Genomic DNA, 14106 nt, shown 5'->3' on the forward strand with positions numbered 1-14106 from the left:
CTAAAGCAAAAAAGAATTTTTTTCCAATAGCGTTACAGGCAGCTAGGACATACTACTCAAAATTAATGTTTTCTTAAATGAGGTATCTCTCTAAAATCCTTTCTCAAGTTCTTAGAACATCTTTTTAAAAAATTTCATACCACCCTTCTCTTGTGGCTCTTCAGAAGTGTGTGCCACCCTTGTAGTTTGTTTCTGCTCCAAAGAAGTTCAGGTTAAAATGGATTTCAAGGAGTTAACGTCTCTATTCCCACACTTGCTTGTTAACCAAGAGATATCTATCCATTCTTTTTTCGAGGGAACAAAAGTCAACACCTCTATATACAGGAAATTGACAGCTATCTATGATTAGAAAGACAGAGCCAGGGCATATGAGTGTTTGGAGTGGAAACAGAGAGGCTGATAGCAAAAACTCATTGAGAAATGATAAGTCATATCTACAAATATATATAGTTATATAGTGTCCAGGGCACGTTTTAAGTCTTCTAGTTTCATCAGTCCCAGAATGCTCAGGAGAACCTTTACTTAAACTGGATGATGAGACTTCATGAAACTCAATGAGTAGCCCTGTCCTTGGCTTTCCTGACAGACAAAGCAACCAATCAGTAGTTTGGAGTCTTGAAGAAAAGAAGTACAAAACGATTTCTCAGGTCTTAGATGTTAAGTTCAAAAAGCAAAAGTCCATGCCTACAATAGGAGAAGGGGTTCTCCTATTCAAATTCCAAAATATCATGAAAAGGTTAGAGAGAACAGAAACAGAGAGCAACCTGTCTTTACTACACCTGGGATAAAAGGTCAAGTACAGAATCACCTTGTTTTCCTTCCTTAAATTATATGGAATGCATTTTAGAATAGAGCCTCAGGGAAGAAAACATACATAAATATATGCAGAATTCCATATCAACCAAATTCTCTCTCCATGGAAAAACACTAAAGAGAACTAAGTTAGACACTTTGGGAAGGTGTATTACTTCCCTAAGGCCACCAGGTGACCTGTGAAAAGAAGCAGTAATTTTGCCAAAATGCCCAATAATAACAAAGTTAGTTATTCCAGATGAGAAATCCTAGGGAATTAAATAAAATAGGACTGCTATCATGGCAAATATCATAAAACAGGTACCAACAGAAGAAGAGGAAGAAGTTTTGCATTTTTCTACTGCAAATAAGTGACCAGCATTAGTAACATCCTACCACCTTCAGTTTTGGGGTCTGCTTTCAATGGTTACAGCACATTTTTGACACCATCCCAGAAACCCAGTCCTACAAGCATTCTGTAAACTTTAAAGATCAAGGGTTCAATCAGCTGACCGAGAGTACCTGTTTCCAGGTCCAAGTGCAAAGAAACATGAATGAATCTCTCTGCTTGTGTTGGCAAGTGCTGGCAGAGAAGCTAAGGAGAAATGTACCTTTGAAGGGTCCATGATGACTGTAGGCACAAAGTTGAGGAAGATGTGGTTGCAGTCAGTCCGGACATTTGTATTATTAAAAGCGACCTCCAACTCATCCATGGCTTCTAGGAGCAGCCGCTCCCCTTCATTTTGTAGATATTCAAAGGAAGCTTCCTATGCAGGAAAGAAAATCACCACCAACATTAATGTGTTTTAAAAGAGGCAATAAAGAAACAGCTGTTAAACACATGAAAGAATGCTCAACATCATTAATCATTAGAGAAATGCAAATCAAAATTACAATGAGATATCATCTCACACCGTCAGAATGGCCATTATCAAAAAATCTACAAACAATAAATGCTGGAGAGGGTGTGGAGAAAAGGGAACCCTCTTGCACTGTTGGTGGGAATGTAAATTGATACAGCCACTATGGAGAACAGTGTGGAGGTTCCTTAAAAAACTAAAAATAGAACTACCATACGACCCAGCAATCCCACTACTGGGCATATACTCTGAGAAAACCATAATTCAAAAAGAGTCATGTACCAAAATGTTCACTGCAGCTCTATTTACAATAGGCAGGACATGGAAGCAACCTAAGTGTCCATCAACAGATGAATGGATAAAGAAGATGTGGCACATATATACAACGGAATATTACTCAGCCATAAAAAGGAACGAAACTGAGTTATTTGTAGTGAGGTGGATGGACCTAGAGACTGTCATACAGAGTGAAGTAAGTCAGAAAGAGAAAAACAAATACCGTATGCTACCACAGATATATGGAATCTAAAAAAAAAAAAAAAAAAAGAAAAGAAAAAAAATGATCAGAAGAACCTATGGGCAAGACGGGAATAAAGATGCAGACCTACTAGAGAATGGACTTGAGGATACAGGGAGGGGGAAGGGTAAGCTGGGACAAAGTGAGACAGTGGCATGGACATATATATACTACCAAACGTAAAATAGATAGCTAGCGGGAAGCAGCCGCACAGCACAGGGAGATCAGCTCGGTGCTTTGTGACCACCTAGAGGGGTGGGATAGGGAGGGTGGGAGGGAGGGAGACGTGAGAGGGAAGAGATATGGGGACATATGTATATGTATAACTGACTCACTTTGTTATAAAGCAGAAACTAACACAGTATTGTAAAGCAATTATACTCCAGTAAAGATGTTAAAAAAAAAAAAAGAAACAGCTGTTATACATACTTAAGCAGTAGCATGTCACAAGTCATAAGGCACCTGCTGCAGATGTTATTTACCCTTCTCCCTAGGGTCAACCCAATGACCACAGGCAGCAGGGGCAGGCAAGGGTCAGATAAAGACCTGCCAGACCTTCCTCCTGCCTCTTATGTATCCTTTCCTTCCAACAGGTGGAGATGCTGGGCATCCCCAGAGCAGCAACCCCACTAGGGTTATATCTGACATATGGCAAACAGAGCAGTTTAGAAAGGAAATCTGTTTAGAAAGGAAAAGCTGCAGAAAGGTTACAGCTATAGGATGCAGTAACAACTAACACACCAGCAAGCACCTTGCTATGTACAGAAAGCACCCCACCTCTAGACAGGTTTACAATGGGGTCACCTCTAACTTTTCTCCTTATCCTCTATCATCATCTAACCTTCCCTGTGATTTCTCTGTTAGCATGCTTTTTCATTTTCTCAAGCGAGTACTATCATGCTTCCATTACCAAGACAACTTAAATTAAAGGGGGAAAAAGCCCTTCATTACATGGAATATTTACTTCTGTGAGAGAAATGACTCTCAGACCTCTGCTGGTTATTGGAGAGTAGGATGAAAGGGAACAAGAGCCTTGATTCAAAAGAGGAAAACCTGATTTTGACCCATGCCTGTTTCTCTGTCCCTTCCCTCAGGGATAACTTCCCATTAAAGTACAGCACCCACCTTGGTGACCAGATCAGAATGTCTGATGATTGCACGGACAAAGAACCTGTAGTCTGTCACTTCTGTGCCCACTTCCACCTTGGCTGCTCCAAGGTACAGGTGCATCTTGTGATTAGCACATGGGATGGCAGTAAGGTCAAAATTTCTCATCCGGTTCAGCTCTAACTGGAAAGCTAGGGCAGGCTCCAGGTGACGGTAGATACGATCTTCCTCAAACTGAACGCAAGAAAAAAACAGCTCACAAGAGGCAGTTACAAAATTATATTATGAAAGTGTATGTAAAAGAGATGCTTAAAAATATAAACATAAGCCATGATGTGCCAATGAGTCAAAAAAGGAGCTACATACAAGGAAAATGCTAGAGCTTATATAAGATTAGGCACTAAAGTCCCTGTTTACTTTGCAAGCTTTCATCATTCATGCTTTTACAAGTGGTGATGCTCTCCATTAAAAACAAACAAAAAACACCAATTCCCTTAGATCTCCTGTAGCATTTAAAGCCTTCATAATTCATTTTTTTAAAACAGTAAACCAGACTGCTTCACATTAATATCTATTTCACATACCAATATTTCAGTTTTACCCAACTAGTCTAAAACGCTTATGGGCAGGTCTTATACTCATACTCTTATCATTTCTGGCAGAGTAAAAAGGACATAGTAAATACTTGGAAAACAAACATCATACAATTTTTAAAAATAGAGATATTTGGCTCTGGACATCCTGTATCCATACATAATTATTTACCTACCTTTTTTTAAAGTTGTATTGGCATTTACTCTATGTTTTGCTGAAACTAGACATGTAAAGAGTATATGCCCATTGAGTGAATGGAGAGAGAGAGCCAAAAACATAACCTGGTAATAGGAAGAAACCAACATGGTCTGAAATTTTATATTTTAAAATTGAAAAACAAATGCTCATAAACAAGACTTGAGGATAAATGAACTGTCTGTGGGTGACAAGAATAATCCTACTAAGTATTGTAGCCCTTTAATATTACATCATTAGGATTATCCTAAGGCATAGAGATGATTTTGAAAGTTATCACTTTCTTTGGGTAGGTCAATACATTTGATTGTTTCCTAAACCAAACTCTTTCAGAAGGGAGCCTTTATTAGTTCTAAGACACACGTAAGGCAAGGGGAAGCATACGTTCAATTAGAGGAAGGAGAATGGAGAGAAATACGGCAAAGATAAGCTACTCTTGGGCTTTTAAGGAAAAAACAAAGATTAAAAAAAAAAAGAAGAGGAAAAAAATCAGTTCTTACCTTATCCCTTGCTCGGAATGTGAAAAACTTAGGGAATTCTCTCTGTGTTAAAGAAGGGGGGGAAATGTGTCAGTCCTTCATATATATGGCTCTTTGGGGATAAACACATAGTACAGAAACAGTCAAGCATCTAGAAGACAGTTGCCTAGAAAACATGTTCCTTACCTGGGCTTAGCCTGGGGAATATGCATGATCCTCTGGGTAACCATCACTTTGACCCCACTTACGAATTTGAGAACCACCACACTGTTAACCTAATTTTAATAGCTACCCTGTTCTAGGGAAAGAAAAAATATGTATTTTTTCATCTCCCAAGTGGAAAAAGTCTTCTTTGGTATTGCTCTTGGCAGAACCTGGCAAATAAGACCAATACACCTGAATTCTGCAGCACTGCAATAGTAGTTACTGGACTGATTTCCCAAGTTTCTCCTTAAGAAACTCTTAAAATGTAAACTAGCCAGACAGCATAGAATCCCCAATCCATGTTTTTTTTTCCTCATTCACTCTTCAGTCAATAATTTCAAAGGTTTAAACAATGACATTTCAAGACAAAGAAAAGTACAAGATGTTACTTTGGTTCATACCACTATATGTATAGGAAAGAATGGGGTGGAACTAGTGAACGTGTAATCATTAGGTCTTACTGCTCTTTTGCAGGGCATTACACGAGAAAGCAATCAATTTACTAGAACCTTATTAATTAACAAAGATGAATTCAATTAGCAGAGTCCATTAGTTTCTGAAATTTAACTTATTAACACCAAATACTCCTGTTTCTCGGATGGGAAGCTCTACCGGCAGTGCTGGAATCAAGTCATTACTATTTGCCTCTATAGGAGGTTTTATTAAGGCATCTTCTTCATTATGAGTGCAATGTAATCAAACACTTATTGGTACAAGGCAGAGAGACCAGGACTAGCTGCCTAAATACCCCTCAGTGAACTTAAGGAACCATGAAGGAAACATGAACTGAAAGCCTTGTAGGTGGCAGGCGCTCTCATGTGTTGACCGCCGAATGCTCTCAACAACCTCTTAGGAAAGTATTGTGACCCCCAAAGGTGAACTTGGGTCTCTAATGCCAGAGCCTGTACCCTTTCATCTCTACCTCTTAAGTGTAGGGTGTTACCTATCTATTCTTTTTTTCCGTTCCCCCAGCTGTGCCACACGGCTTGCAGAACTTAGTTCCCGGACCAGGGATGGAACCCGAGCCCCCTGCAGTGGAAGTGCGGAGTCCTCACTACTGGACCGCCAGGGAAGTCTCTCTATTCTTATTTTAATCCAAATTCCTTATTTAGAGGACTTCTCTTTCATGAGACAAAAGACGAAAACCCCAGAAATTAAAACTTTAAAGAAAAAAAAAGCAAAGCAAAACTCGTGGCTCTTGAGTTGATGGAGAACTTCTTGAATACTTTCCACAGGTCTTAGGCTTCACCTTAACTAAAGCTTGCACAGTTAATAAATCTTTTTACATTTTCCTTGGCATTTTAACTGTAAAACGGCATTTAATAGGCTTCTAGGAGCTTGTTTAGCAAGGCCGGGAAACCACTTGTCCAGGCTTGGGTCTTTAAAAGCCCTTTGAAAGTGGATTTACACAGCACTGATCTTTTACTGATGACTGTTTTGTCCTAAATAATTCTCTAATTCCCCCTGAACGATAATGAAGAGCATGGGGATGACTTCAAGGTTAAGCAGGAAGACGTTGAGCTGAGTTGTCAGTAGATTTCATGCTCAGGGCTTTATATAGTCTCTGTTTTGGTTTTATTCTCAAGAGGTAGGCTTTCAGAGCATTAGCTAAAAAGTAACACAAGTCAAAAAAGGAAGGGTAACAAAGTCCTTCCATGAAATTTTCTGAAAGAAAAGTCAAGAAAAGTAATGATACAATCTTTCAATCACACACTCCTCTATTCCTCCATAACTTTAGTTAATTAGTTACCTAAAATAGTTACTTAGTATACCATTTACTCAAGTGTGTATAGTGGTAGGAACAAAATGCTTTTCCTTCAAAAACATAACAAAAGTAAGCAAGAAACATTTTATTTACTACTAATGCAATTAAGAAAATGTGTAGTAACTGAAAGGCACAAAAAGCAAACAAGTGAATGGAAATAAATATCTTTACTACAAATAATGAAAAAGACTGACGAATTCTTGGCAGAGGTGGGCAAAGACTACCAATCAGAAAAATCACTTTCATTAAGGTTAGCTAAGAAAAGGTGTTATGAGGACTTCCCTGGTGGCGCAGTGGTTAAGAATCCGCCTGCCAATGCAGGGGACACGGGTTCACCAGAACTACTGAGCCCACGTGCCGCAACTACTGAAGCCTGCGCACCTAGAGCCCGTGCTCCGCAACAAGAGAAGCCCCTGCTCGCCACAACTAGAGAAAGCCCCGTGCAGCAACGAAGACCCAACGCAGCCACAAAAAAAAAAAAGGTGTTATGAGATGACATGAACAAACGTTCTTAAACTTTTGAATAAATTTTTAGCTCCACAGTAAAGTCCTCAATTTAAGCATGAAGCATTCAGAACAGAAGATGGCAAGAACTTCCATGTAACGGGAAACCAGGATTAATGAACAATTCTTCAAGAGATAGGGAAGTCTGAGGACTTTTATAGAAAGTCACTTTTTTTTGGCACTCAAAAATCACAGAAATACAGAAAACACAGAAAAGAAGAAATCCAAAAGTCTGATTCTGTAGTTTTAATAAATTCCTTCATCCTACCACATCCTCATGCGGCCAATTTTTCCACTAACAGCATTCATGCTTATTCCATCACTAATGTAATTGCTTTCCAGGCATTCTACTAGTGTTATAGGCAAATATCATAATTGAATGTACACAAAGAAAAACGCTCTTAGTGTGCTGGTACCAAAAAACAAAAGAATGCAACATTTCTCAGAAAGAAATTATACCCCTGCTGTGTTCTAATCAGCCAACCATCATCAGGACAATCAAAATAATTTGCCTAAATTAGCCAATCAAGACACCCTGCCAAATCAGAGAATGTGAAAACCTGCAACAGAAAACATCATAGCTGATTATGATACTAATAATCGTGTTAAAAACCTAATGAGATGAAGAAATTGGAAGCTTGCTGGTGCAATTCTCTTTTACCTCAACACACTGAGAACTAATTATATAGACTGTAATTAAAACAAAATCTCAAACCAAACCTTCTGAAAAACAAATAGTTGATCCACTAGCAAACAGAACTACCATTTTTTCCCCAGCTTTATTGAGATATAATTGACATATCAATTATTTTTAAAGAAATGAACTACTAACCATGGTAACTGTTTTCGATAGCGGGCTCTTCCTTCAGGCGCAAATGATCCAAAACATTTAAAGTGGGAGTCACTCGCATAAAATCAGTAAAACTGCAATTATCTCCTAGGTGATTTACAGCAGAATTTTTTTAAATTTCATGAAATCTTACAAACAAGAAACAAAAGGAAACTTACAGATGAAAAAGTGATTTGGAATCTCATCACGTTGTTTAGACCTAATGCTTTGTTTAGGCGGCAAAGGATAAGAAATCCGAGAAACATGCATTTTAGTATCCTTAACAAAACTTTGCTGGAAACAATATGGAAAGCTTCATAAAGTAATACTTATATTCCAATTAAACACCTTCTGCTGCACTTTTTGGAATTCTAGATCTGAAACGTGAGTGAAACAGATAGAGACAATACTCATAAAACTAGAGAACTGCAGCTTATATAGCTGCAGAAATTCAAAGAGCCTGTTCTTTTGCTTTCAAGGCTTCAATTTTCTTTTTTTAATATGAAGAAGATATTTACAAGGCTAGACTTGTTTTTCCTCAAACTTTCTGTTTAAATAATCAATGTTAAGCAATTATGCAAGTCCCATTATGGGTACTTGATTTAATTAGACGGTTATGGAAAGAGACTCATCACCAAGCCTCCTTAATGCTGGTGACTACTGCCCGCTCAGAACAGTCTCCACGTAGAACCAAGAGGCTTAGGCAGCAGCAGACATTCAGCCGAACAGCTCTTTGGGGACTGTGGTGATTAAACAACGAAGTTTTGGAAATAATTCCAGCCTTCGCTGGCATATGAATAAACACCTAACAATAAACACACTCTCTAGGAACCCCCATGCGGTCTGGCCCTCTTTTGCCTTGTTCTGGTTCTGAAGCAGTTTGAGAGACGATGATTACGTAACAGCACGGCTGCCTCCTTCCACACCAGCCAATGTTGTTCTTGAACCAAACTTGGAAACCTTCCTCCTCTCCTTGCCCCTTCCTGCGCACATTCCCTCTTCTACTCGAGAATATAGGGATTTCGCAGTGTAGAACAGGGGAGGCTGCATACATCACAGCGGATTACCAAGAAGCCAGAGAGGTCAAGGGATTCATCTCTAACACTCCCAGAAAGCTTCCACTTTTTCACACTATACTAACTATGGGGCAAGCACACATCAGACGACGTGACAGAGGCTAAGCGTCCTTCAAGCTACCACCAACAGAGGAACTCAGAGCAGCACCATGACAGTGAGCCCCAGATTTGCACAACTCCTGCCAAGGCTTCCTGGATATTGCAGATCCTGGCCAGAGTTCAGTAATAGTTGCCCTTGCCCCCTGCGTAACCGCTAATCATTTCTCAGGGGCCTAACATAAAAACACCCTAACTCCTCTGCCATCCAATTCTTCAGAGCAAATCCAGTCCATACCTAAAACCTTAATGTTCTCTACGTCCTAAAACAACCTTTCCTACACTTATGACAAATCAAGTCACTTGATAATTTAACTGATTTCCCATTTGATGCCACTACAAATAGAAACTGTACAATAAGTCCCAAAAAGACCCCCTGCTGGGCTCATTTCCTAGCAGATTTTGCTTAGACATGTCCCTATTCAACTTAAATCCAGAAATATTGAGAGCAGGGAGAAAAAAATGTTTTAAATCTATAGATGTATTCTAGGACAGGATATAGATTCAAAGATAGAAAGTATCAAAAAAAAAAAAAAAAAACAAGGTCCATGAGAATTAAGCACTTTGGCTTTAAAAAATTTTTAGTGGAGAGTTTTAATTTATCATAGAATGCTTATTATAGAAAACCAGTTCATGTGCTATAGACATGAAGACTCTGTCTGAACCATTACGAAAAAGGAAAACAATTTTACAAATTCAGTATTATTCCCCAGAATAATGTATTATTCCAAAGGCAGTTACAAAAGAAAAAAATCACATTAACACTAAAGAACCTAGCCCAATACTCTTCCCAGATCCAGCATGTCTACCTGAGTTCTGATCAGCATCTACCAGCTATAGTATGTATTCATGGGCTCTCATACTCTATCCCCAAGTATCAATTTTATTCTCTAAGCTCCTTATTTTTCTTCCTAAAGCCCCAGGGTTCTCTTTAAGCTCCTCATACTTCTCCACTGCCTCCAGTTTCCTATGTACAGTTATTGATTGATATATATCTGCACTCTGCTTGATTTCCTGACATCAATAACACAGGGGCGTTGTGGAGTCCACAACATTTCCTAAAGCGTTTTAGAAAATCCTAGCTCTTTAGCCTGCAGGCTAGGCTCTCTTGTTTCTCTATAGACTAGACCAACAGGGTGAACCGTGAGAAGGAAAACAAAATGTCAAGTGCTAGAGACCTAATAAACAAAAGGGCAATAAAAGCAATCACACACAGGTCCTTGAGTTTAGGAAGTCCTTTCCAGCATCCCAAATGTTATCTTCATTATTGCCATTGAGCAGGGCTTGAAAACTAACTTAATCATCTTAATTGCGAAAAACAAAACAAAATAAAATTCTCATCAGAAATATTAAGACTTCTTAATATCCTTTGGAATCTTACTTCACCACATTAGGATCAATTTTTAAAGAAATATTGTGACTCCAGTCAGCCATTTTAGAGAATGACATCTTGACTGCAAACTGGCTTTTTGACCCCACTGCTATAATCATATTGCGTATGATCATACACATATACACCACAGTTCAGATGCCAGGCTATTAACTTAGTTCTCTTTATTAAAATTTTTCAATAAAAATTTTAAACTCACAAATATTAGTAGTTAATTCAGTTAAATGGGAGAAGAAGCAACTTAATTTTTATTTATTTCCTCCTCCTAGAATTAATGTAAGATGAAAACACCAACTTGGGCTCTGTTAAGGCATTTTAAAATAATAAATGATTGTTCTTCAGAATTGACAGTTCTCAGTAACAGAACTTGAATCCATCTTTGGTAGAAGCCAAGACCCCAAGTACGATTGGCAGTTCTTGATTACTGATTAGCTGTGTGCACAGAAGAAATTACTAGTTAGCTCCTGCTTCTACCTTATTCATCTGGATAAATGCATGTGCTCATTCTTAACTACTTCTCAGACATATACTGAGAATTCATTATAGGGTAAAAAAGGAGGGGAAAAAAAAAAACCTTTAGTTTGAATACGCTATAGAAGAACTGAATATTCATTATAATACTTTTTCAAAGAAGAGGGACCAAACATCAGACCAGCCCTTCTAAATAATCAGCAGGTAACAGATAAAACAGTAAGTAATCTTTCACCACTGTTGCTCTTACTTACATGAAATCTCTGATCCACCTCATAGTTGACCTGTTTTCTGAAATCCTTTCAAATAAAAGACAGAAAGGAAGGAAAAACAGAAGAAGAGGTCAATTATTAATAAAATTAAAAACCAATTGAGTAAAAGGTGATGACTTTAAGGCTTTTTCTTGATTAAATTTATACCAAAACAGTTATTTCTTTGCATAAATTCTACAAGTAAGCATATGATTATAATTCCATTTTTCACTTTTAAAGTTCTAGCAGCAGCATAAGAAGTATTAAAGAGATGCATAATTCACATGCCAATACCTTTTGCGCAACCAGGAAAGTAAGGCGCCGGATCCCATGCTCAACCAGGGTAGCTTTCTACAAACAAACATGCAAAAACAGAAGCTAGATGAGATCTCCATTCATCCTAAATTTTAGCCCATTCAGTCCTCAGAAGGCTGTGATTGCACTAAGCACTGTTTTGGATATCTATGTCTTGACTCAGTATCTTCAAATTTGCAAATAAACAAATCTCAACCTGGCTCCTGGGAATAAGACTTACAGAATAGGTTTTAAATATTGACCTGGACAAAACTGAAAGAGAACTCTGTGGAGGAGAAAAGGTCACATGAGGCCAACTAAATTCTCTAAGGACTGATACATATCAAGGTAGACCTTAACACAATTTCTGCTTATAGAAATTACACTGGTGGGCGTGTATTTAAATGTGAAGATCAATACTGATATAGAAGCTAAACGAAATCAGGTAGAGGAAAAAGAAGAAATTCCATAAAATGGAAAATTCAAGTCCTAAACTGTTATTTAGACTATAGACATCACCTACCATCTGATACAGCATTCCCAGAATTCGACCTAACAAATCCTAACCTTTTCAGCTCTAAAACATTTCCCCCCTACTTTATATGAAGGTATTTTTAAAAAGATTCTCTTTAAAAGTTGTTAAAAACAATGTCTAACAGGCTTTTAAATTTAGTGATTATTCATACTTCCGCTTGGTATAGGCAAGCAGTATATTAGAAGAGACCAGCAGTTTCAAGACAGCCCCTTACGTGAGTCTTGGGCCTTTGGCTCTAAGCCTTCCTCTATCCTGTACTGCTCTCTCATCTCAAAAGGCAGAGACAAAGAAACAGATTAATGAACTAAGTAAAAGACATGCTCTTAAAGGTCCCTAATAAAGAGGGGCTACATGGCAGCAAGTAGAAAAGCAATCCCACCCATTGAATGACCTGAAAACATACATGAATAACACAAATAGAAAAAATATGTGGACTTTCACAACCTACACCCAGACTTTAATTGGATCACGTTCTTTAACCGAGAGATATATCCATAAGCCAATTCTTAACTTTCTTGATATTATATAGTTTTTAAATCCAAATTGGCTACCCCTCATAAACAAGCACATCCCTGGGCCATTTCCTCTTATTTTTCCATTTTTACTATGGCGTTGCTTAGTAACAAAATTAACAGGATAAGCAAAAGAAAACTGGAAAAAATTAATTTCCTAATAATAAATTCCCAGGTCAAATATAAATAAATTTTGGTTTAACTACATTTAAAAATGATTGGGGGACTTCCCTGGTGGCACAGTGGTTGAGAATCCGCCTGCCAATGCAGGGGACACGGGTTCGATCCCTGATCCGAGAAGATCCCACATGCCGCGGAGCAACTAAGCCCATGCGCCACAACTACTGAACCTACACTCTAGAGCCCGCGAGCCACAACTACTGAGCCCATGTGCCACAACTACTGAAGCCTGTGCGCCTAGAGCCTGTGCTCTGCAACAAGAGAAGCCATCGCAATGAGAAGCCGGCGCACTGCAACAAAGAGTAGCCCCCGCTCACCACAACTAGAGAAGGCCTGCGTGCAGCAACGAAGACCCAATGCAGCCAAAAATAAATAAATTAATTAAAAAAAAAAAAAGATTGGTACTGGTATCATACCCATTAGGGTAAATAACCAAGTATTTGTAGTATAAGACAAGAAAGGGAGGAAGGGAGGAAGGGAAGGAGGGAGGAAGGGAGGAAAGGAGGAAGGAAGGAAGGGAGGAAGGAAGGAAGGAAGGAAGGAAGGAAGGGAGGGGAGAGGGAGGGAGGAAGAAAGAGGTGGGGTGGGGCGGTTGGTGGTTCTCTGACTCTCAGTGTGCCAAGGAACAGAAACATTTCTTCTGACACCAAGAAAGAATTCCACTACAGCCAAGTCCTTCAAAGACAAGCATCAATAGCTATGTTCTGGCAAGGGAAGAAAATAACTTTAATAATGCCATAATTTAAAATCAAAATTGTTATTGCTTTAAAAATTCCACAAGTGGCTGACAATAACAGCAGAGCAACAGGATTCTGATTACATTGTAATAATGCGGGTCTCACAGCAAGTCCACAGCTATTACCCAGCGATTAGGCGTCAGCACCTGGAGAAACTCCATTTACACTGGCTGCTTCAATCTCCTCCACAAGTCATTTACAAATATATGATCCTAATTTCTATGAGAGAAAAAAAGACATGCTGGGACTAGAAGATTATTTGGACAATTTGGATCAACCTATTTGATAGTTTAATGTGTGCTTTAAAAAAAAAAAAACTTTTTCTAAAGTGCTAGGAGCATGATCATGAAGTGAAAAACAAAACTAGTTATCACTTCAGCTTTTTTAAAAATTGCTTTTGCTTCCTTTTCTTTCTTATATTTTTTTCAAAACAAGTAGGTGAAAATGCCTAATATGCCTGGGTAAGCACGGCACGTGATGCACTAAATAGCTTCTTCAAGCTTGGAATGTTGGCACAGTCTACCCTTTCCCTACTGAACAGCCACAGGCAAAGACTCTGGGTTTCTCTGTGCCTCAGTTTACAAGTCCAGTAAAGGAAAAAGGTAATTTCTTATCATCAATTAATGTTACAAATATACATAGTGAAAATGAAGAAACTGCCTCTTTAAATCAATGTGTGATGATATACGTCACTTAGAACTGAGGGTAATAAAAAGCC

General features: G+C 38.5%; 1 protein-coding gene across 2 annotated transcripts in view; it reads right to left on the reverse strand.

Annotated features, from left to right (window-relative positions):
• The window catches only part of ACACA (acetyl-CoA carboxylase alpha), a 268738-nt gene that overhangs the window by 91748 nt on the left and 162884 nt on the right, over positions 1-14106 (reverse strand). For both annotated transcript variants that reach the window (XM_036835516.1, XM_036835517.1), the window contains exons 34-38: positions 11425-11481; positions 11134-11178; positions 4566-4607; positions 3295-3510; positions 1404-1559 (exon numbers count right to left, since the gene is read on the reverse strand). In XM_036835516.1, the coding sequence (XP_036691411.1) occupies positions 1404-1559; positions 3295-3510; positions 4566-4607; positions 11134-11178; positions 11425-11481 (516 nt within the window). The remainder of the gene's footprint in view (positions 1-1403; positions 1560-3294; positions 3511-4565; positions 4608-11133; positions 11179-11424; positions 11482-14106) is intronic.

This window comes from Balaenoptera musculus, chromosome 20 (assembly GCF_009873245.2).
Source record: "Balaenoptera musculus isolate JJ_BM4_2016_0621 chromosome 20, mBalMus1.pri.v3, whole genome shotgun sequence".
In the NCBI taxonomy this organism is placed as follows: domain Eukaryota; kingdom Metazoa; phylum Chordata; class Mammalia; order Artiodactyla; family Balaenopteridae; genus Balaenoptera; species Balaenoptera musculus.